Genomic DNA, 25,411 nt, shown 5'->3' with positions numbered 1-25,411 from the left:
CCCCCGCCACTATATTCCCCCCTCCCCCACATTATCTGGAAAGGTTTTATCCTCTCCGTAACTTGAAAGGTTGTTACTCTTCATTGTCCAATTAAGAGAACACTGTTCTTAGTTGTATCAATTCGTTCACTTCCTACTCTGCCTGAGATTAAGAATGGGATTTTATGAGGCTTTTTTGGGATTCTCTTTTAAAGTCAGTTATTGCTGAAACCGTAGGCTTGTGGTTTTAGCTTGTTGTTTGTTTTATGAAAAAAAATCAAAACTCACCAAGACAGAGGTGGGTGGCTCCCGATGCAGTTTTAGTAAGCAAAATAAACATTTTGACCCGTTGCTAGTTTTAACTTTATAAAACACTCTTGGGTGCTGTTGATTCTTTATCTGGATTTTTGGGAAATACTGGATTCTGAACTGAGCATTTTGCCTTAGCCACAGTTGGATTCATTTTGTTCAAGGCCACGGCTTTTTGAAGTTGTGTTTGAAGTTTAGTTTGGGTTTGAGATGAACTGCTTTAAAATAAATTTATGACCACAGAATTTTTTTTTTTTTCCAGTGTGGTAAAAATAAACACCTTTTAAACCAGAAAGCATTTTAGTAAATAAAAGGTGAGCAGTGGAGATAGATTAGATCATGTTCCTTTGTTTGAAATAAAGCCTATTAGTGATACTAAAACAAAACAAAACAAAAACAACTTCGGTGTAAACAGTTTGAAAACTGTGGAAAACTAGAATCAGCACTTATTTTTAGTTGCTTAAAAATACTTATTTTTATAATGTACCATTTGTAAAAAGAAAAGTCACATTTCAAGTGCTAACATAACTTTTTAGTGGGTTTGAGAGTTCTTTAAAAGGCATCAGCAATTTAAATGTTTTCTATTATTTAAGTGACTGATTTCTTAATTTTTATGTTGTAGTTGCCAAGATATTACAAAACTACCCAAGACACTTGTTAATTGCTTAGGTATTTGCTCACTTTCAAAATGTCCCTTCTGCCAGATTTTCTCTTGTTTGAGAAACTGCCTTGCCTCATTAGGTAAAGCAGGAAGTCTCAGGGGATACAGATAGCTTTACAAAAGCCAATTGTTTTGTTTGAACATTTTTATAGGAACCCTCCCCCCCATGCCTTGATAGAATGAAGTTGTGGTCGGGTGTGTTTCAGTGGTGAATACCTTTTTCATTCGGAAGTTCTTTGTTAAATAAGTATTAAGGCAAATCTTTTATTTCAGAAAAGGTTGCATTTGCTATTTTAGGAATCCTCTTAGGGACTGGAGCTCCATTGCTTTAACTGGTGGTAACTGAATTCCTGGGGCCTCAGCATGGTGACTTTGAATTTACCAAAAACTTTTATATCTATTATCTTGATTAAAAAAAAAAAACTTGTGAGTCACAGAGAAAGAATTTCTTTCATTTTCTAGATGAGGAAACAGGTTCAGGGAGGTTGTAGTTTAGTGGTAAAACTTGAGTTTTAGGCCTCCTGGTTAGCTCTACAACAAAGATGGTTTGATACTCCCTTGTGGAAGAAAATGGGACTGGCTACTATTGGTAATAAGAGGGCAGTGAGTTCTTTTGAAAATCAAACAGGAAGGCATTAGACTGGTTAGGACTTTGCTAGTACCAATGGTAAACACAGCTATGACTTTCCGGTTTTGGTATTTAAGCATGAACATGATTCTGTTCATGAAAGCAGAAACCGAAGTCTAGAAAGCTGGACTACTCCAGTAAAGTTCTGATGGATTGGAATTGTTAACTGAAACTAGGCATTTCCAAATTAGGCTTTGAACAAATTACAAATCTTCTTACTCCTGTTTTCAGAACATGAATTAGTTGTGAGAAGCGAATGCTTCTTTATCAGGATGTTTATTCTTTTTTTAAAAATTTTATTTATTTATATTTTGGTCGTGTTGGGTCTTTGTTGCTGCGTATGGACTTTCTCTAGTTGCGGCGAGCGGGTGCTACTCTTTGTTGCAGTGCACGGGCTTCTCATTGCAGTGGCTTCTCTTGTTGCGGAGCATGGGCTCTAGGCGTGCAGGCTTCAGTCGTTGTGGCACGCGGGCTCAGTAGTTGTGGCTTACAGGCTCTAGAGTGCAGGCTCAATAGTTGTGGTGCACGGGCTTAGTTGCTCCGTGGCATGTGGGATCTCCCTGGACCAGGGCTTGAACCCGTGTCTCCTGCATTGGCAGGCGGATTCTTAACCACTGCACCACCAGGGAAGTCCAGGATGTTTATTCTATGAAGAGAAATAATTTAATAGATTTCTTATAAATCTTTTGAGTCTGTCTTTGAAACGTCACTGTAGGGCTGAAGAGAGATAAGGCATTTGTAGTGGTGGACTGTTAGGTTGATAGCCTTGAAATTAGACTTTAGTGGCTCTGGACAGGTATGTTCTAGTTGGTAACATTATTTTGAAGCATTTTTTTTTTTCTTAAGCACCCATAGGCTGTTCTATGTTTTCTACAAATGTAGTTTTTGGTTTTAAGAAGTATTAGTAATGTTTCATAGTAACATTTTGGAGATTCTTTGTTGATCCTTCCAGAGAAGAATAGCAGACTCTAGTGAGAGAAATAGTATCTGTTTTGGTTTACTGGGGTGTGGTAGCAAGGGGGTTGGTAGAAAGAACTAGGCTTGGGTGCATACAGATTTGGGTTTGAATCCCTCTTTCACAGCTCACTAGCTGAATGACCTCCGGCACATCACATAACTTTTCTTCCCTACCTTAGTGTTTTTATCTGTAAAATAGGAATGATTAGAAAAAAATGTTTGCAGTATATTTGCCATACAATTATTATTGTATTGAAGCATTTCTTTTTTTACAGTGAGACTTTCTATGTAAGGTGAGTGTTTGAATTTGGTTTGGTCTCATCTCTGACTCTGTAGGAGTCAGAGTACTAATAGAATGAAGATGTGATTACAATTATAATTGTAAGTTATTGGTAAAATGCAAAGTTTATTTTCTCCATGTACAGCAGCTGAGAAGGAGTTTCAGGCTAGGAACATTCTGTTGCTGTTCTTAGTCAGAGGGCTTTATTTAAGCTTTTTTTTAGAGCATCCTATGGATATGTCGGACATTTTAAAGGATCCTTTCATTTTTTTTTTTTTTTTTAAATTTATTTATTTTATTTATTTATTTTTGGCTGTGTTGGGTCTTCGTTGCTGCAGCGGGCTTTCTCTAGTTGCCGTGAGCGGGGGCTACTCTTAGTTGCGGTGTGCTGGCTTCTCATTGCAGTGGCTTCTCTTGTTGCCGAGCACGGGGTCTAGGCGCACGGGCTTCAGTAGTTGTGGCTCGCGGGCTCTAGAGCACAGCCTCAGTAGTTGCGGCGCACGGGCTTTGTTGCTCCGCGGCATGTGGGATCTTCCCGGACCAGGGCTCGAACCCCTATCCCCTGCACTGGCAGGCGGATTCTTAACCACTGCACCACCAGGGAAGCCCGGATCCTTTCGTTTTTGACACTCTTGAGTCATTGCTAATTATATATGGGGTTTGGTTGGTTTATTTATGTATGTATGTATTTATTTATTTATGGCTACGTTGGGTCTTCGTTGCTGCGTGCGGGCTTTCTCTAGTTGCGGCGAGTTGGGGCTACTCTTCGTTGCAGTGCGCGGGCTTCTCATTGAGGTGGCTTCTCTTGTTGCCACACACGGGCTCTAGGCGCGTGGGCTTCGGTAGTTGTGGCTTTCGGGCTCTAGAGCTCAGTAGTTGTGGCGCACGGGCTTAGTTGTTCCGCGGCATGTGGGATCTTCCCTGCCCAGGGCTTGAACTCGTGTCCCCTGCATTGGCAGGTGGATTCTTAACCACTGCGCCACCGGGGAAGCCCGAAGTTTCGGTTTAGAAAATTATGTATATGTTGCAAAACATTTAGCTGCTTGGTAGAAACTGGTTTTAGATGATATATTGCAAAAGCCAGGGGGCTCACGTTTTTATCTTGGTGCATATATCAAGTTATGTTTTAAAAAAGGCAAATTTTAAACATTTGTAACCTGTTTGTCCTTAGGTGTTGGTGGAATGAGCGTTGCATGTGTCTTGAAGAGAAAAGCAGTGCTTTGGCAGGACTCTTTCAGCCCCCACCTGAAACATCACCCTCAAGAACCAGCTAATCCCAACATGCCTGTTGTTTTGACATCTGGAACAGGGTCGCAAGCGCAGCCACAACCAGCTGCAAATCAGGCTCTTGCAGCTGGGACACACTCCAGCCCTGTCCCAGGATCCATAGGAGTTGCAGGCCGTTCCCAGGACGACGCTATGGTGGACTACTTCTTTCAGAGGCAGCATGGTGAGCAGCTTGGGGGAGGAGGAAGTGGTGGAGGCGGCTATAATAATAGCAAACATCGATGGCCTACTGGGGATAACATTCATGCAGAACATCAGGTAAAAAAAGTTCACTATTTCAGCTTTGAAACTCTGTATAATCACTGTCCACTTAGGATATCTGCTTTCAGTGAATGTCTTTAAAAGCCTTAATTGCTAAAGATTTCATTTGGTCTAAACTAAACAGTCACTTGTTTTAAAGCAGGGGTCCCCAACCCCTGGTCCGCGGACTGGTACCGGGCTGTGGTCTGTTAGGAGCTGGGCTACACAGCAGGAGGTGAGCTTCATCTGCCACTCCCTGCTGCCCGCCGCCCGCATTACCACCTGAACCATACCCCACCCCCCGCCCCGCCCCTGTCCGTGGAAAAATTGTCTTTCATGAAACTGGTCCCTGGTGCCAAAAGGGTTGGGGATCACTGTTTTAAAGGATGATTGTTGTAATGTTGTCACTGAGTCATTTTATCGTTCTGGCGCTAAAGAGCAAAGGACCAATTCATTTAAAAAAAGACTTAAGCTTGTTCTAATGTGCACCTTGCATTTCTGAGTATACTTTTTTGCTCTTAACATATAATCTTTTAAGGTCTGTTTGAGCTGTTTATAGCCCGAATACATATTTTAGAGCTTTTCCTGTTGGGTGTTGGTGACTTTTGTTTTTAAGATGTTATGGTTGAAAGTAGTAGGAAGTTGATAAAAAATCAGCTGCTCAAGTGAAATTTGAAATGGAACTGATATATCTAATGTTTTGTATAGAGAGGAGTGGTTGTGGCTTTTAAGTTTTAATCATCTTTGTTCTCTTGTTCTAAGCATTTGTTTCATTTGGTTAATTTTAACATGCTTGCTTTTACTAATCCAAGACCAAAGCTGGAATCACAGCATATTTTACTGAGAAGAGAGTTTAGCTGTGTTTGCTGACTTCCTGATGGTGATGAAAGGGTTAGAATGTTTTCATCCGGCTATTCTTTGGAATTGGGTATAGGTTGAATTTGCAAAGGTTTATTTTATGTTGCGGGTATCTGAGTACTGACCAGCAAAAAGAACTGACGTCTTTCATGAGGCCTCTAGTGCTTCTGTTCTTCAGAAACAAGTCAGTCACACGCACGCTTGCAAATCTGTGCTCTCAGTTGTGCTTCCCCTTGACCCTTCCAGGACAGGCAGCCAGTGTTCCACAGTTCTTTACCATAGTAGAAATGGGGAGGTGGAATTTGTCAACAGAAATTTATTGAGCATATTGATCATAGGTCTTTGGTTTATTGGAACAATCATCAGTGCTACTTCGTAAGCATCTACTATGTGTAGGTGAGCAGTACTAAGAAATATGAGGTATAGGGGGCTTCTTTGGCACTTAGGGCACTTTTTATCTTATGTGTCTGTTACTTAAGGTACTATATTTGTTTCCTGTTTGCTTGGAGTCTTGGAGGTGGGGATCAAATTTTATTCATTTCAGTATCCCAGTTCCTAGACTTTGGCATATGATAGAGCGTCAGAAGAAAGTTATTGAATGCATAAGCCCCTAATCCTGTGGCCTTAAAATAAAGCTGGGGAAAAAGGACATTGTCATAAAGATAAGGGCCTTGGATACCAGGCTAAGGTTTAATTCAGTAGGCAGCAGGAGTTTTTATTGTGTAAGTATGGAGTGGCTTTTATCTAGTGGTGTTTTGGGAAGGTTGAGTTGGCAATAAGAAATTGGAGGGCTTCCCTGGTGGTGCAGTGGTTAAGAATCTGCCTGCCAATGCAGGGGACACAGGTTCGAGCCCTGGTCTGGGAAGATCCCACATGCCGCGGAGCAACTAAGTCCGTGCGCCACAACTACTGAGCCTGTGCTCTGGAGCCCACGAGCCACAATTACTGAGCCCGCGTGCTGCAACTACTGAAATCCGCATGCCTAGAGCCGGTGCTCCGCAAAAAGAGAAGCCACCGTGATGAGAAGCCCGCGCTCCGCAACGAAGAGTAGCCCCCGCTCGCCGCAACTAGACAAAACCCGCACGCAGCAACGAAGACCTAACACAGCCAAAAAGAAATAAATTAAAAAATAAATAAATTTAAAAAAAAAAAAAAGAAATTGGAGTTGGTGAGGGCTGAGACTAATTCGATAACTACTGTAACAGCCCTGGTGTGAGCAGTGGAAAAGATGGGATGGGACCCAGAAATGCACAGAATTGGTGATTGAATTAGAAAGTTTTGGTCCCTGGGAAAATAAAGTAATAGAGGAAAAGGAATATAGAAGGGAATCTGGTTTGTGGACAAGGTAATTAAATTTGGTAGAATAGCTGTTGAATTTGAGATGTAGGCAGCTGTGTGTGTAGAGTGAGACCAAGGCGGGAGGTATTTGGTTTGGATGGTATCTGTCTAGGGGGCAAAGGTGGAAGGCCTGTAACTTTTGCGTTATTTGGCTAAACATTGTTTAAAAATCATGAACATTGGTTTTTAAAATCTGTATTATGATTTATAATAGATCTGTAAAATTATAGATATTAATTTTATAATTTATAGATAAATTTGTAAATTTATAGATATTATAGATCTGTAAAATCTTGTGTTGGCTTTTCTAATGATAGGCTGATGGGTAAAAGCTGAAAGGAGAATTGAGGTGCTTGGCTTGTTCTTCGCTAGGTGGGCAAGTCAGACTCTGGGTCAGTCCTTAGCAGAGCTCTAAGATCTAAAATCTGGTTGTGCTGTGCTGTGAAGGCTTACTCTGGGCTCTAGTGCTGAGCCACATCATACGGAATCACATCTGACTTTTTGACCAGTTTTATCCGGGTCAGTTAGCAAACCACAGTTGATGTTAAATGGCAAAACCTGTTCATACCAAGGGGTCCTAAACCAGTGACCCAACTTGGAATTGGCACTCATCATACACAGTTCTGTTGGTCTGGATACGTGGTATAATGAATAGCCTTAGGGAACTGCATTAGGGTAGTTGCTATGTTGCAGTGTGGGCCACCCACAAATTACCTCTCCTACAGTCATCAGAGTGTACTGTAACTTACTGGTTTTGGTGTTGAGCTTAACCTCCTGGACTGAACTATGCTAGGGCAGAGACTGTTGTGTTTTTCATGCCCCTTTCCCAGGAGGTGTATGAAGTTTTTGTGTTGATTGAATGAGGGAAGACCACGAAGTTCTTCAGATTTGCACTCAGGTAAAGCAGTGAATCTCAGCTCAAGCAGTGAATCTCAGCTCAGCTGTCCTGCTGAGAAACACATGGCAATAGGTAGTGGCCACTTGCTCAAGCAACAGTAGAGAGTGTAGAGAGTGTAATATAATTGAAGAGTGGGAGGCATATCTCTCTGTGGAGAATCACTGTGCCGGGGGGGTGGGTCTCAGTTGCAGCACGCGGGATCTGCGTTGTGGCATGTTTAGTTGCAGCATGCGGGATCTTTAGTTGGCATGCATGTGGGATCTAGTTCCCTGACCAGGGATAGAACCTGGGCCCCCTGCATTGGGAGCCCAGGGTCTTACGCACTGGGCCACCAGGGAAGTCCTCTGTATTTGTCTTTTCTACCTTAAGAATATAAACATATTAAGAATCACTTGTTTTAATACATAAAATTATTGTGTTTGGTACAGTTAGAAACTTTGAAGTCCTCATTTTTGGGCCAGATTGAGGTCTTTGGAGGGGAGTGAGGGAAAGAAGTACCATGAATTTTTCTTTTCTTTTTTGGCCTGTAAAATTTACTCATAGTAAACAAGACAATGGATGTGGATCAAGATATTATGTATAAAACACTAGAGGGAATTCCCTGGCGGTACAGTGGTTAGGACTTGGCGCTTTCACTGCTAGGGCCCAGGTTCAGTCCCTGGTCGGGGAACTAAGATCCCACAAGCTGTGTGGCTCCGCCAAAAAAGAAAAAACACACACATAGGAAAACACGTCTCCCTAAGTAAATAATACTATTTAAAAATGCTGCTTACAAAACTTACATATTTATTTTAACAGTAATTTTTATAACTTCAGATCTTTCTAAAGGTTTCATCATGTGAAAGCCAGGGTCAGGTCTTTGACTTGTGATTATTTTATTCTCTCATTGTGAAATCTGTTTTCTCTGTAAACTGTTGTGAGATAAAGTGTGTGATGAAATAGGGAAAAAATTTTAAGGTTGATCAGTTGAACTGTGGCCTCTGTATTAGATTTTAAGGGGCAGAGATAGGTTAAAAACTCTGCTTTGGGAGAAAGGAAATTTAGAGGACAACTCCAGAGTTTTCTTGCTTTTGTTAGTAGTCTTTTGGCGCTAGGTGTTATCAGTATCCACCATAGATTGACAGCTGGTGGGAGATATTCTAGATAGCCAGGCAGAATTCAGTGGATAGATTCTTTCTGACTCTATTATTTGTACCCCCCCCTTTTTTTTTTCCACTTGGTAACGTTGTCTTCTAGTCGTATCCTGACATGTCTATCTTTCTTAATCTCCGGTAGCTGTGAGTTAATCCTTACACTTTATAATTAATAAATACTATGTTAAACTGGGAGGGAATCCAAGTATTCCCATACTGAGAATCTCCTCATTCCCTGGAGATCTTTTTCTGTTGTTCCTGCTCTTTGACTCTGTTAGACCATGCGTCTCTTTTCTTTCTGGGTAGATTGCTTAGATTCCTCAGCATTTGGGCCAGTGGCATTTAGTTAACATGTGTTAAAGCTGAGTAATCAATGCTTTCATGTTTTTCAATGTTTTCTGTTTCACTTGTACTCTTGGAGCCTTTTTCATTATATTTGGAGTTCACAGAGACTTAAAACATTACATACTTGCTCAAAAGGATCATCAGCAGGTTTTCTTTGAGTATAACTTTAAGAACGATTTTCCGGTGTTAAGGATTAGATTCCAGTGTAAAAAAAAAGTATTCATTCTCTAATGCTGTGTGGTACTAGATGTATGTGCCTCCGAGATGGCACCTTGCAGCAGTTTATGATATATCTTTACTTTGTTTTGTTTCAAAAGGTTTTTGTTGTGGAATTAAGAAAAAAATTTATAGGATAGGTGGTAATGAGATGCAGTAATGGGAAAATAGGGGTATGTTAGGAAGATGAAAAGGGTAAATGTAGAATTTAGAAATACATACCAGAGTGGTGGGTTATAGAATCTGCTCTGGGTGTGGCCAAAGAAAAGAGGGAAATGGGATGAATCATGAAATTCTTAGTAAGAGAAAAACACAGTAGTTCTCAGGAAGAGGTGTGTTTCAGATTTCAGTTTGGATGTGGTTGAAAGTGCTTTGTAAATCATAAAGTGATATGATATTGTTTTTCATCACACCTCTCTGTACTTGCATACGAGACACACATCTTTTGTGCATGTGTCCATTTTCTCTCGGGCAACAGCATTTGCTTAATATTTTCTACAGGCTGAGCCTGAGTACGGAATTACGCTTCTGGGTATTGTGGAAAAACTTAAAAAAAAAATGTTCTAGCCCTTGCTTAGAATCTGTTCACTCTTGGGAAATGACTTAACACTCATAGAGGAACACAGGACTGACAGTTAACACAGTGCCAAGAGTACTAAGTGCTGAGGATAGGGTAAGAGTTTTTGTTGTTGTTGAGGGATTTCTTCCCTAATTTTTACATTCACTTTCTGTATCTTCTAGATGTAATAAGGAGCTGTAAATGGGAGTGTGGCTTTAGCTCAGTAGAATGCTCTGGCATTTTGCTCCCTGCTACGAATATTGTGAGAAGTGGTGGTCAGTGATTGGCAATAGGTTGGGTGAATTTAATATTTGGAAACTTAATTGAAGAACTCGGGCTGAAGGGTGTACATGGCATTGGTGGTAAAACCTGCAGTTGAAGAGGAGTGTTCGTCATGTTTTTTTCATGTAATATTTTTTGAGTATTGTTTTTAAATTGCGTGTTAATAGTTTCAGAAGATTTAGCATACATGGATTTGTCTATTTATTGCCTTTAGTAAATGCTCTTTTATGGTTAAAATACCTTTCTTAGTGTTTTTATGAATCTCATTAGGAAAACTTTTAGGTTTGTGGAAATTGGGGGCCCTAAAGATTTTTTTTAAAAAGCATTTCCTGTTTAATTCTTTATTTTTATTTTATTTTATTCTTATTAATTAATTTTTGGCTGTGTTTGGTCTTCGTTGCTGCGTGCAGGCTTTCTCTAGTTGTGGTGAACAGGGGCTACTCTTTGCTGCAGTGCGTGGGCTTTCCATTGCAGTGGCTTTTCTTGTTACAGAGCATGGGCTCTGGGCGCGTGGGCTTCAGTAGTTGTGGCACGTGGGCTCAAGAGCGCAGGCTCAGTAGTTGTGGCGCATGGGCTTAGGTGCTCCATGGCATGTGGGATCTTCCAGGACCAGGGCTCGAACCCGTGTCCCCTGCATTGGCAGACGGGTTCTTAACCACTGTGCCGCCAGGGAAGTCCCTAAAGATTTTTTATAGCTGCTTTATTGATATATAATTCATCCACTTAAAGTGTACAATTCATTGGTTTTTAGTATATTCGCAGAGTTGTGCAGCCATCACCACAATCAATTTTAGAACATTTTCATTATTCCTCACAATCTGTACCAGTAGCAGTCACTCTCTAGCCTTAGGTAACCACCAGTCTCCTTTCTGTGTCTATGCATTTGTCTCTTCTGGGCATTTCATATAAATGGAATCATACAGTATGTGGTCCTTTGTGACTGGCTTTTTTCGCTTAACAGTGTTTTAAAGGTTCATCTGTCTTGTAGCATGGATCAGTACCTCATTCCTTTTTATTTCTGAATAACAGTCCGTTTTATAGACATATAGCACTTTTTTTTTAAAAAAAATTTATTTATTTATTTATTTATTTTTGGCTGCGTCGGGTCTTCTTTGCTGTGCGTGGGCTTTCTCTAGCTGTGGTGCGCGGGCTTCTCATTGTGGTAGCTTCTCTTGTTGTGGAGCACGGGCTCTAGGCATGTGGGCTTCAGTAGTTGTGGCTCGCGGGCTCTAGAGCGTAGGCTCAGTAGTTGTGGCGCACGGGCTTAGTTGCTCCGCTGCGTGTGGGATCTTCCCGGACCAGGGCATGAACCTGTGTCCCCTGCATTGGCAGGTGGATTCCCAACCACTGCACCACCAGGGAAGCCCCTATAGCACATTTTATTTATCCATTTATCAGTTGATGGACCTTTGGGTGGTTTCTACGTTTTGGCTATTGTGAACAGTACTATTGTGAACATTCATGTACAAGTTTTTGTCTTGACGTATACTTTCATTTCTTTTGGGTACCTAAAGATTTTTAAAGGTACATAAGTCTAATATACAGACAGAAAAATAATGGAGATTTCTTCACTGATGCCAGTGCTTTTTAGAAATAGAGTTTGGAGGTTACTTTATCTACAGCTTTACACCATGGATTGGAATTTTTCCAAGTGACAAGTTTTACTGGGGCTAACGGCTTTCTTCTTTATCTACGAAGAATCTGTTTTCAGGTTAACAGCATAAATAAACTTGTTTACAACCCCGGGAAGAGGAATGCTTACATTATAAAGAACAGGTGTTTTCAGGGAGCTCTGCTCTTTAGATGTCATGAATATACAGTTAATTGATCTGCTAATGACAAATAATTTTTCTCTATTTAGGAAAGTTTCCCCAAGGACTTTAACAAGGGAATGGTTCATTAACTTAATCCTAGTTATCATATGTGTTTAAAAGCACCGTATCTGCTGTTAAGTAAAAAGTAATCTTTAATTTGCTAAGAATTTATTGATTCAGGTTGTTCTTTTTTCCCCCAATTGGCCAAATTAGGGAGCTACTGCTTATTTAGGTCAGAAGCCTAGTAAAATACGAAACAATGAAATTAATATATTGTTCTTTCTCCAGAGAAACTTACAGTTTCATGAAGGGAGGAAGGAATTATAAAGAAAGTTGTTTCAAAATGAGGATTTCAGTGAGTGTCTGTATTGAAATGACTGCTAAGATGGGGCTGTCGTGTTTTTGGGTGGCAGAAACAAATCAGGTGAGAATAATTTTATAGATACAGTTCCTTTACTTATTAACTTACTATCTAGAAAATAGACTGTAAGCTCTGTGTATCCATTAAGAGTGATGTATGTGGAAAAAGGACTGTGAGGAAATATGGCAAAATATTACTTTTATTTATGTGGGTGGGGAGATTATAGGTAATTTGGTTTCTTCTTGTACATTTTGAATTTTTACAAATATCAAACCCTGAATTTTTTTTTTTGACTGCGCTGTGTGGCTTGCGGGATCTTAGTTAACTAGGTAACTAGGGACCGAACTCAGGCCCACCGCAGTGAAAGTGCCTGGTGCTAACTACTGAACTGCCAGCGAACTTAAACCCAGAAATTTTTATATGTTAAAAAAAGAAAAAAGACAAATTTTATACCTTCTATTAAGAGTTTGGTTTACCATATTGAGTGAAAGCGAATTGGTGAATTGATACATTTCCAGTGGAATTTTGGTGTTGGAAAAGATCTTAGGGGCTTCCCTGGTGCGCACTGGTTAAGAATCCGCCTGCCAATAAAGGGGACACGGGTTCGAGCCCTGGTCTGCGAAGATCCCACATGCTGTGGAGCAACTAAGCCTGTGCGCCACAGCTACTGAGCCTGTGCTCTAGAGCCCGCGAGCCACAACTACTGAGCCCGTGTGCCGCAACTACTGGAGCCCGCGTGCCGCAACTACTGAAGCCCGCGTGCCTAGAGCCTGTGCTCCACAGCAAGAGAAGCCACCGCTATGAGAAGCCCGTGCACTGCAACAGAGTAGCCCCCGCTCGCCACAACTAGAGAAAGCCCGCGCGCAGCAACGAAGACCCAGCACAGGCATAAATGAATGAATGAATGAAGGAATGAAAGAAAAAGATCTTAGAAATCATTTAACTCGTTTTCCAGTGCAGTGGTTTCCTTTACATTAATTATCTCTGTTTTAATTAAAAGAATGTTAGTGAGTGTGTTGAACTGAGGTTGTTAGGATGGGTTGAGTGTATCTAATGAGATCTAGAGGTACTTTTATTTTAGTATTGAGTACGTTTCTGCATCTATAAGTTTTATGGACATGTACTCAGTAAGCTGTGTGCCAGACTGATCAAATCTTTTTATATATGATTTGAACCGCCAGTAACTCTATGTTGTTTTTATTATTTCCAGTTTATGGATGGGGAAATGCAGGGTCAGAAAAATGAGATGCCGTGTTTTAAGGTGATTAGCTCATGCTCTTTCCACAAGACCAATCTGTTTGGAGACGGTACTGTTCTTCATCATGGAGTAGTCAGCTTATCCGTAACACACACACACTGGCCTCTCTTACACATTTTCACACATTTTAAACCGTACTTGTTGCTCATATATTTATAATTTAGGGACACTAGTAAAAGTTTAGTTTGCACGTCTAATTATAGGAGCCCAGTAGTTGATGCATAATAGATGCTCAGTAAATGGCATGTTCAAGCAGATGACCTTCAAAACTGAACTCATTAGTTTCATTCCCTATATCCTATTTCTGTGTGTGGCATCTCCATTTCAGGCAACTCAGGAATCTTAGATTCCTGCCTCCTGCCTCAAACAGTTCCAAGGTTATATCCGTATTGCCTTATTTGAAAGGCTCATATTTCTTGCTTGGACATTTACAGTAGTCTTCTGACTGTTTTTTTGCACCCTCCGTCTTTTCTTCCTTCTGGCTATTTTCTGTGTTGCTGCCAAATTGTTATTTCTGAAGACACGAGTCTGCTTATGTCTCATTCTTGCCTAAATTTTGTTTTTGGCTTTTTGGTTGCTTTTAGGATAATTAACTTTCAATCTCCTCAGCATAGCGTAGTGTACACACTTCGTGTTCTGAGATAGCTTACCTCTCCAGTCTTTACTGGCACTCCACTTCAGCTTTACTGAAGTATCCTAATTTTCTGAACACACATGCTATTTTTATAGTTTGTGCAGTTCCTCAACGTAGTTGTGCTATTTTCATTTATGTAGTTTTCTCTGCTTGGAATCTCCTTCCTTCCTTATCCACTTAGCCACTTTCCTCATCTTCAACTAAAGTATCTTTATCTCTGATAAACCTTCCCCTTTACTTACCTCTTTTCTTATAGGTTGGGTGTCCTCTTTTGGTGCTACCATCATTTGGTACACATCTTACTGAAGCATTCGGCTCCCAGTATTGGAATTGAATATTTACTTTTTCCTTCACCATTGGGTGCTAGTAATCTGTTTCAAAACAGATTCTTGGGCTTAAGTCCAGACCTAGTGAATCAGAATATCCAGTGATGAGGTGGAGTTTATGTATTTTTTAAAAACAACTCCTGGGTTATCCTCATGTCCACCTAGGTTAAGAACCGCTGTGATGGTTCTTATAGAATCTTTCAGCCTTACATCTCTAGCCCCTGGCAAATAGTATGTACGTATAAATGATGAATGAATACATTATGTCATCAGGGCTTATTGAAGAGACTTACTGAGTAGAGTATTTTATTTTGAAAAGTCATTTTGAATTGTTAAGGTGTAACATGTAACAGAATGTAGGGTCTTGGGCCTGAAGATAAGGAGCCAGTAAGCATTTATTGGAGAGTTGTATTAAGGAACTTTTAAAGTAATTTCTATCAACTCTGCTTTTATGCTTTTTTTGGCGGGGGGTGGGTATAGGGAGAGGAGAGTTCTTGAAACCATGTCAGAGCTAGGCAAACAGAAGCAGCTGTAGGAACAAGGTTTACTTTTCTTAATTTGTAAAACACTGAAACTTTGTTCATAGTCACATCTGGTATTGGGAAACTGCCATATTGTTTCAACCTAATACATTTTCAAAGTTCATTCCTTTTCTCAGAAGGGAATATTATCTACTAGGATAGTTCAAGAAGGATAGTATCCTAATGAAGATAGAATGAAGGTTGTAATTTACTCCTATATTGTCAACGGTTAACTGCTCTTAAGAATAGTGACTCATTTTTCCTGTTTGAAGCTTTTTAACAGTTGCTGTCTGGGTTTAAGGTTTCCGTTGGGACATAGTATAAAATACAGTATGAATATTAAATTGCAAAATTTTTGTTCTATATTTTGGTTATGGATTTTGTTCTAAAGTAAAACAGCTTTATTGAGATATCATTCACACACCATACAGTTCACCCATTTAAAATGTACTGATTAGTGGTTTTCAGTATATTCAGTGTTGTGCAGTCATCACCACAAAGGGAACGTTCTTCATCACCCCCAAAAGAAAACCTGTACCCATTAGTAGTCACTTTCTACTTCCGTCATTACCCCCCCATCCCTAGGCAATCAATCTACTTTTTTTAAAAAGAAAACTTTATTTATTTTTTGGCTGTGCTGGGTCTTCGTTGTGGTGCGCGGGTTCTTCTTTGTGTGGCACGTGGGCTTAGTTGCCCCGCGGCATGTGGGATCTTAGTTCCCTGCCTGAGTCCTCCCCTGCATTGGAAGGCGGATTGTTAACCACTGGACCACCAGGGAAGTCCCCAATAATCTACTAATTGTTTAAAATGTAAATTTTTTGATAGTACATGATTGTTCTAAAAAATGTCAATAATTTGTTTTTTAGAGTTAACTACTTTTAACCGTTTGGTTCATTTCCTTCCAGACTTTTTCTGTGCATATATAAACAGATATATGAATGCATTGTAGTTTTAAACTAAATGGGATCATTCGCTCTCTCTCTAAATATATTATATGCATACGTAGCCCAGGCACACACAGGCTGCATGGTAGTCTTTTCCTCCTTAATACATTGTGGTCATCCTTTTAGGTCAGTAAATACCTCTATTTTTTTTTAAGGGCCATAGTATATGGAAGTACAGTAATTTGACTGTTTTATCCCAGTTTGATGGACTTTTAGGTTGTTTTCAGCTTTTGACATTCTAAACAATGCTGTAGTAAACAATACTGCAGTTATATTTTTGTATTAGAATATATTCAGAGAAGTGAAAGTGACAGACCAAACAAAAGAATGTGTTTAAAATTTTGATACATGTTTCCACATTGTTTTCCAGATAGATTGTAGCAATTTAAAGTTCCACCAACACCTTATCAGTATTCTTTGACCACTTTTTTCTGTAATATTTTCCTAGATTTAGAAAACTTTTTATATGTCTTTTAACTGTGTTTATTGTACCTTTTGATTTCTTTATCTTTATGCTCTTAGGTCATCCCTTCCCCAATCTCCTGTGTTTCTTGTAATATTTTTATAGTTCTAGTTTTATATTTTCATCTTTAATTAATCTGGAGTTTATTTCTTTGTATTTTGTGGGCAGGAAGTAATGATGTAATTTTACTTTTCCTCAGATAGGTAGCTACTGATCCTAGCACTATTTATTGATTTGAAAGACCTCGTTTATAATAAATTAAGTCTCCCCATATATGGATCTGTTTTGACTCATTTGTTTTATTGATATGTTTATTCTTGCTCTAGGGTTAGAAGTTTTCATTTTTATAAAACAATAATCTTTATTGAGGTATAATTGACATAATAAAATGCACCCATTTTAAGTGAATAATTTGTTAAGTTTTGAAATATCAAAGTATTCACCTGTGAAACCATCACTACAATCAAGATAATGACAGTTGCCGTCTTCTGCAAAAGTTTTGTTGGCCCTTTGTAATTCCTCCCAGCAGCAACCACTGATCTGCTTTTTGCCTAGGTCTAGACTTTTATTTGTTGTATTTAATGGCATTTGGAATGACATTAAAGCAATTTTTGTTGTTTCTAGAATCACAGGCATGCCCCATCCCCCAGGGTTTTGACTTGCAGTTCCATTTGCTTGAGGGCTCCTGTCTCAGATGTCTTCTCAGATGTCTATGAAGGTTGCTCCTTTACCTCCTTCCAGTCCTTTGCTTAAATGTTACCTTCTCAGTGAGACTTTCTGTGAACATTATTTTAATTGCAACTCTGTCTTCCTTCCCTGATTTAATTTTCTTAATAGGCTTCATTCGCCATTTTGTAATTTGCTGTCCCTACTTTCCAAACTGTTTACGGTGAGGATTTATTGTTTTTAGAGTTCAAAATTTCCTAAAAGCCATTATTTTTAATGTAGGAAATAAAAACATGTGTTTTGATTTTTTAAAATCCAATTTCAAACATTATTCTACAGCACCCACAGTCTCCAAGTTTAAAACCTAATAAATTTATACCTGAAGACCCTCTCAACCCCAAGAGGGAAAACTTCCATGGTTCATGATCTCACAGTAATACAAACAGCAGGGTAAGAAACTAAAGATAGTAGCTGTTCTCAAAAAAGAGCAAATGAAGGTTTACTATTTGCATAACATTAGGTGGAATTCTGTAAAGAATTAAACAAACCACACAAAATACATACCAGTGTATGTAATATTAAAAGTTTATTAAGCTCTGCCTCCTCCCTTGTATTCTGTCTCTTGGTTAAGAATCACTGATATCTTGATTAGTACATCTTTAGCTGTTTTTTTTAATTCAGAAGAGATAGAATTCTATTAAAATATTTTCTCCCACAGATATAGTTTTGGATTTATGTATTATGTTCTCTCTCAGGCTCATGAAGTCCAGAATGAGCTACTTGATGTGTTTGGTAGCTGCCCTCTTTAATTATGTTGCAGTGATTTATCTGGATAGACTTACTCATTGAGAATTCCTATTCCCTTACATACTACAAACAATAGACTGTTGAAACAAAGGAGGAGTGAGGGTTAGCTTCAAGGCTGCTGAATGGAGGAAGACATTTACTAGGTTCCCTGGCAGAAGAACTTTTAGGTAAGGGAGCTCCTGTCTCCTGTGCCAACTATTTATATTGTAACTGTAATAATGAACTGTTCAAACTTGAGAAATGTTAGATTAATAATATAGATCACCTTTGTTACCACACTAGAGTTTATTCCCCTTACATCTAGAAATATATCAACTACTTTTGCAGATATGTTAAAACAAAACAAGAGTCATTTCTATTGGTGATGAATGTAATTTTGTTTCTTAATATTGTAAGTGAACTAAGGACTCTTTCCATGGCCTAATTCCGTTCTCTGTATCCTAATTAACAGTGATTTAAAAATCACATAAAATGTTTTTTTCCCTCCATTAAAAATAATGACTTGTAGGTATTTTTGAATTCTAAAAATCAGTAAATGCTCATTGTAAACATTCGGAAAGTATAGATAATTATAAAATTATAAAAATAAAAACACCCTAGAAACAAACCAAAATCCAACCAACCCCCAACTATAATTCAACATTCAGAATCTGTTAGTTTACCTTTTGTAACGTGTCCATCTAGTGTTTTTATTCAAAACTTAAAAAAATGTAAATCATCTCATCTCTAATAACAAGGATAATAATTTCTTGAGCTGTGCTTTTTTAAAAGTTTGATGGGCAGTATGAGTTTTTACTAATCATTTCTCTGTTTTGGTTAACCATTAGAGAGAGGTTAGAACTAAATTTATGGCTCATTTATAATAAGTATATAGGACTTAATTGCATACAGTTTATAAAGTAGGCTCTTTTCATTTTCCCTTTGCCTTAATTTTCTCACTAGTGGAAGTTATTTGATTTTCTAAGTCACTCGAAATCTTTTGTGAAACAATTGAGATAAAATAAAAACATTTCTGTGATTATAGTTTTCTATCTTTTTTTTTTGGGGGTCTAACATATCAAAATTTTTTTTATGATATATTATTTCCATAGATAATTTTAAGGTTATACCACATTCTACTCTATGTAGTGGCCACATTCTTTTCTGTAATAATGTCTTAATATTGATCATTTAGGTTTCTAATTTTTACTAATGTTGGTGGTGTTGTAATGAACATTTTTGTTTATCAATACTTGTAGTTTAGATTATTTTCTTCACTTCTGTTCTTAGAATGGGAATAATACTGTTAGTCTTTATAGTGCTATTCTACCTCTTGTGTAATTTTTTCCCTCATTTTTAAGATATAATTTTGCATACAGTGAAATTCACTATTATTTTAGCATACACTTCTGTAGATTTTGACAAATGCGTATATTCTTGTAATCACCACAGTCGAGATATAAAAGTTTTTTTTTTTTTTTTTTACGAAAGTTTATTCTTAAATGTACAGTGGATTCCAAGACAACACTTGATTCTAGCTGTAGGTGGCAAAGATGTGATGGCAGGGAATCCAGATGTTTAATCCAGATGTTTAAACAGGAATGGAATTAAGGATCATCATTGCCTCAGGCACAAAGAACATTACTTTTTGCCAGACTTCTTAATTCCACCTGTGGCCAGGAGGCCTTTCCAGCGGCCTTCGCTTGCTCCTCCTTCTGTTTCTGCTTGAATGCCTTGTCTTCTTGTCCATCTCCTTGGCTTGCTTCTTGGGCTGCTTCAGGGGCTTCTTCTTGCCACCTTTGCGGCCCGACATGGTACCTGCCGCTCCTTCCCCAGACCCTGCCACCGGATGCCGAGATACAAAAGTTTTCACGCTTCCCCAGATTCTCTGGAGCCCTTTCATAGTCAGCTCTTACCTCCATTCCCAGCAACTGGTAACCACTAATCCGTTTTTTGTCCCTATAGTTTTGCCTTTTCCAAAATGTCATATATGTACTGTAAGAGTATGTAGCTTTTGAATCTGGTTTCTTTCACTTAGCATATACTACATTTGAGAATCCATGTTATATATAACGATAAATGGATCCTTTTAATTAGTAGTATCCCATTAAATAGTTGTATGACAGTTTATCCATTTTGTGTGCTTAATTTTAATTCTCTTGGTTGGCTGGAGTGCTTGATACAGTCATTGCTTGAAAGGTGACGTGTGAGTGGCATATTTTATTACTTCTTTTGTATATTGTGTTCTTATAGCCTTTATAAATGAAAGACAATTGTGTCAGGACATAAAAATCTTTGGGCCATTGACGGTAGATCTCATTTTATTGTCTTTGGCGGGTAGTGTTTTAGAGAACCAAGGGTAAGTTCTATTTTTTTAGAATTCTCCAAATTTAGGGTAGTTTGGTCAGGATGTGATTTTTGTGTGCTATGTGGGTGAGAGCTGCGTAGTTTTGTAGCTTGAGAAAGGTTCCTTTGGTTATATATTTGATTATTTTAGTTTTCGTGCTTGGGAACCATCATTTTAAGTTATATCTTCATTGTTTCTTCATAGCAGTCATCTTTCTTTAAATTAAAATTTTGACTTAGTTATTTGTTGATTCCTGCAGTTGTAAGAAATAATACAGAGAGATCCTTTGTATACTTTCCTCTATTTCCCCATTTTACAGTATAACCTTTGCAGGTAACATTGTGTAGTATAGCATCACAGCTAGGTTATTGATGTTGTTAAAATCTATCCAGTCCTATTCACATCTCTCCAGTTTTACTTGTACTCATTTGGGTCTGTTTGTGTGTGTGTGTGTATGTGTATGAAGTTCAATATAATTTTACCATCTGTATAGGTTCATATACTTACCACCACAAAGTGCTGAATAGTTCCAAAACAACAAGGGACCCTTGAGTAGCCCTTTTTACACACCCCCTTTCCCTTTGCAGGGGTTGGGGGGGGCCTCCCCCCCCAACCACTAATCTGTCCTATTCTGCATTTCTACAATTTTGTCATTTCAAAAAAGTCATATAAATGGAGTCATACCATACATACAGCCTTTGGTGGGGACTGGCCTTTTTTGCTGTGCATACTTTTCTGGAGTCTCATCCAAGTTGTTGCCTGTGGTAGGCCATTCCTTTTTATTGCTGCATAGTGTGCATGGTGCAGAAGCACCATAGTTTGTTTAACCTGTTGAAGGACATCTGGGCTGATTCCAGTTTTTAGTTATTATAAATGAAGCTGCTGTGAACATTCATGTGCAGGTTTTTGTGTGAACATCAGATAAAAGCCCAGGAGTCCAATTGCTAGGTAATAATGGTAGTTGCATGTCTAGTTTCTAAAGAAACTGCCAAGTTGTTTTCTGGACGAGTAATGTTTGAATAATACAATTTTTCTGTGCGCTCAACGGCATTTCGTGGTATTACTGTTTTTTATTTTAGCCATTCTGATACATATGTAATGATATCTCATTGTGGTCTTAATCTGTGTTTCCCTGATGGCTAATGGTGTTCAACATCTTCTCATGTGAGCAGCTATCTTTATTTTTTAATATGGTTTTTAATTCTTGTCTTAGTTTTATTGGGTTGGCCAAAAAGTGCCTTCGGCTTTTAAGTAGAAATGAAAGACACATTTTTCATTTTCACCAAGAACTTTATTGAACAATGTATTCACCCTTTTGTTCCACTACCTTCTGCCATTTTCCAGGCAACTTCATAATTCCATCTTCCCACAACTTTTTATCTTTTTGAGCAAAGAACTGTTCCAGGTGCCTTTCACAGTCTTCCAGGGAATTGAAATTTTTTCCATTAAGAGGATTTTGTAAAGACCTAAATAAATGGAAATCCAGAGGTGAAATGTCTGGTGAATACAGCGGATGAATCAGAACTTCCCAGCCAAGCTGTAACAGTTTTTGCCTGGTCATCAAAGAAACATGCGGTCTTGCGTTATCCTCATGGAAGATTATGCGTTTTCTGTTGACTAATTCTGGATGCTTTTCATCGAGTGCTACTTTCAGTTGGTCTAATTGGGAGCAGTACTTGTTGGAATTAATCGTTTAGTTTTCTGGAAGGAGCTCATAATAGAGGACTCGCTTCCAGTCCCACCATATGCACACCATCACTGTCTTTGGATGAAGACCGGCCTTTGGTGTGGTTGGTGGTGGTTCATTTTGCTTGCCCTGCGATCTCTTCCATTCCACGTTATTGTACAGTATCCACTTTTCATTGCCTGTCACAATTTGTTTTAAAAACAGAATGTTTTCGTTATGTTTCAGTAGAGAATTGCATGCGGAAATATGGTCAAGAAGGTTTCTTTCGTTTAACTTATGTGGAACCCAAAGATCAAAGCGATTCACATAACCAAGGTGGTGCAAATGATTTTCAACTCTTGATTTGGGTATCTTGAGTATGTCGGCTATTTCCCGAGTGGTATAACGTTGATTGTTGTCAGTTAATGTTTCGATTTGATCGCTATCAACTTCAACTGGTCTACCCGACTGTGGAGCATCGTCCAGCAAGAAATCTCCAGCACAAAACTTTGCAAACCACTTTTTAAAAATTAATTAATTAATTAATTAAATTTTGGCTGCATTGGGTCTTCGTTGCTGCGTGCAGGCTTTCTCTAGTTGTGGCAAGTGGGAGTTACTCTTAGTTGAGGTGCATGGGCTTCTCATTGCAGTGGCTTCTCTTGTTGCAGAGCACGGGCTCTGGGTGCACGGGTTTCAGTAGTTGTGGCCCGTGGGTGCAGTAGTTGTGGCTCGTGGGCTCTAGAGCGCAGGCTCAGTAGTTGTGGCGCCTGGGCTTAGTTGCTCCGTGGCATGTGGGATCTTCCTGGACCAGGGCTTGAACCCGTGTTCCCTGCATTGGCAGGTGGATTCTTAACCACTGCACCACCAGGGAAGCCCCTCAAACCACTTTTAAAAAAAAATTTATTTGGCTGTGTTGGGTCTTAGTTGCAGCATGCAGGATCTTTGTTGCAGCATGTGGGATCTTTCATTGAGGTGCGTGCGGGCTTCAGAGCGCACGGGCTCGGTAGTTTTCGCTTACGGGCTCAGTAGTTGTGGTTCTCGGGCTTAGTTGCCCCGCGGCATGTGGGATCTTAGTTCCCCGACCAGGGATCGAACCCGAGTCCCCTGCATTGGAAGGCGGATTCTTAACCACTGGACCACTAGGGAAATCCCGCAAACCACTTTTGACACTTTCGATCAGTCACGGCACCTCTCCATACACTACATGATCTTTTTTTGCATTTCAGTTGCGTTTTTACCTTTCTTGAAATAACAAAGGATAGTATGCTGAAAATGTTGCTTTTTTCTTCCATCTTCAGTATGAATATGGCTACACAAAAATTCACCAATTTTGATAAGTCTTTTCTTAAATGCACGCTGATATGACAGCTGTCACTTACAGTCTAACAAAATTGTTTCGAATGAAGTTAAAGACAACTAAGTGCTACTAGAGCCATCTTACGGAAAAACCGAATGAACCTTTTGGCCAACCCAATATGTGATCTTAACTATTAATAAAAGTACTAAATTCTGTTTGATATGTTTCCCTATGTTCCGTTTATCCAGTAACATTTGTGGAAGCTCTATTTATAAGTTTGATAAGAGATCTTTGCTTAGTTTTTGGATCAGCGTTAACTTAGCGCACATTCACTTGTAAACATTTTAGGAATGGCTTATTTTTAAAACAGGTTTGGCAAACTATGGCCTCCCTGCCAAATCTAGCTTGCTGCCTGTTTATGTATGGCTCTTGAGCTAAGAATGGTTTTTACATTTTTAAATGTGTAGTTGAAAATAAAAACAAAGAATACATGACAAAGACCCTGTATAGCCTGCAAAGCCTATATTATTTATTTATTTAAAAATATTTATTTATTTATTTGGCTGCATCGGGTCTTAATTGCGGCACACGGAATCTTCATTGCAGCATGCAGGATCTTTCATTGTAGCATGCAGGCTCTCTAGTTATGGTGCATGAGCTCAGTAGTTGTGGCACGGGTTGAGTTGCCCCATGGCATGTGGGATCTTAGTTCCCCGACCAGGGATCGAACATGCGTCCCCTACATTGGAAGGTGGATTCTTAACCATTGGACCACCAGGGAAGTCCCAGCCTGTATTATTTGTTATTTGACATGTTACAGAAAGTGTTTGCCATCTCCTATTTTTATTTATTTAAAAAGATTTTATTTTATTTTTATTTTTTAAAATTTATTTTTATTTATTTATTTATTATTTTTGGCTGTGTTTGGTCTTCGTTGCTGCATGCAGGCTTTCTCTAGTTGCGGGGAATGGGGGCTACTCTTCGTTGTGGTGCGCGGGCTTCTCTTGTTGCTAAGCACGGGCTCTAGAGCGTGGGCTTCTCTTGTTGCTAAGCACGGGCTCTAGAGCACGGGCTTCAGTAGATGCAGGACGTGGGCTCAGTAGTTGTGGCTGGTGGGCTCTAGAGCGCAGGCTCAGTAGTTGAGGTGCATGGGCTTAGTTGCTCCGCGGCATGTGGGATCTTCCCGGAGCAGGGCTCAAACCTGTGTCCCTTACATTGGCAGGCATTCTTAGCCACTGTGCCACCAGGGAAGCCCCTCCTAGTTTTAAAAAACAGCTTTATTAAGATATTATTCACATACCATAAAGTTCACCCTTAAGTTTACAATTTGGTTTAGTGTTTTTATAGTGCTATGCAACCATCATGCTTTCTAACACTAGAACATTTTTAGCACTCCCAAAAGAAACCCTGTACTCATTAGTAGTCATTGTCAATTCCCCCCTTTCCTAAGTCCCTGGCAAACAAAAACCTATTCTTGTCTCTCTACATTTGTTTGTTTTGGATATTTCATATAAATGGAATCATATAATATGTGGCCTTTTGTGTCTGGTTTCTTTCACTTAGCATGTTTTTAAGGTTCATGCACATTGTAGCATGTATCAGTACTTAGTTCCTTGTTTTTTTTTTTTTTGGCCGCGCATGGCAGCTTGCAAGATCTTAGTTCCCCAGCCAGGGATTAAACTGGTTAAGAATCTTCCTTCCAATACAGGGGATGCGAATTCGATCCCTGGTGGGGGATCTAAGATCCCACATGCCGCAGGGCAGCTAAGCCCTCGAGCCACAACTACTGAGCCCAAACACCCTGGAGCCTGCGCACCACAACTAGGGAAGAGAAAACTCGCACTCCACAATTAGAGAGAAGCCCGTGCACCGCAACAAAAAAATCCTGCATGCCTCAACGAAGATCCCGCATGCCACAACTAAGACGCGATGCAGCCAAGTAAATAAATAAATAAATAAAGTAAAATAAAAATTTATTTTAAAAAAGTGGTTTGAAAAAGTTTAAATACAGCAGGAATTATTAAATACAGCATATATTCATTTACAGAATTTTATGTAGCTACTTAAAACATTTTTTAAAGTCTTAGAGAATACGTTTATGTGTAAGGATTCTATAATAGGCCACAAATCTACATACATAAAATGATATGTATATATTTCCATAAAGAGACATACACAAAATAAGACTGGAAGGTAATATACTCAAATGTTAACCTAAAACTTCATCAGTAGTTTCTACGTTTTCTATAATGCCAATGAAAATCAGAAAGAAGCTTCTGAAAATAAATTTAACATTTATGAAGTCTTTAGTATATTATTACCTTTCAAACCAATAATCCTCTTCTAGAAACATCTTAA

The 25,411-nt window shown here is 39.0% G+C and overlaps 1 protein-coding gene across 17 annotated transcripts in view; it reads left to right on the top strand.

Moving 5' to 3' along the window:
* PUM1 (pumilio RNA binding family member 1) overlaps window positions 1-25,411 on the top strand; it is a 128,983-nt gene that overhangs the window by 950 nt on the left and 102,622 nt on the right. For 15 of the 17 annotated variants that reach the window (XM_059917595.1, XM_059917613.1, XM_059917624.1 and 12 more), the window contains exon 2: window positions 3,986-4,359. In XM_059917595.1, the coding sequence (XP_059773578.1) occupies window positions 3,997-4,359 (363 nt within the window). In that variant the 5' untranslated portion in view covers window positions 3,986-3,996. Of the gene's footprint in view, window positions 1-3,985; window positions 4,360-25,411 lie in introns of those variants that run through there. The other 2 variants (XM_059917643.1, XM_059917633.1) reach the window with 1 other exon arrangement.

This window comes from Balaenoptera ricei, chromosome 1 (assembly GCF_028023285.1).
Source record: "Balaenoptera ricei isolate mBalRic1 chromosome 1, mBalRic1.hap2, whole genome shotgun sequence".
NCBI classification, from domain to species: Eukaryota; Metazoa; Chordata; class Mammalia; order Artiodactyla; family Balaenopteridae; genus Balaenoptera; species Balaenoptera ricei.
The sequence above is the reverse complement of the archived record's forward strand: the minus strand, read 5'-3'. Positions and strand labels throughout refer to the sequence as shown.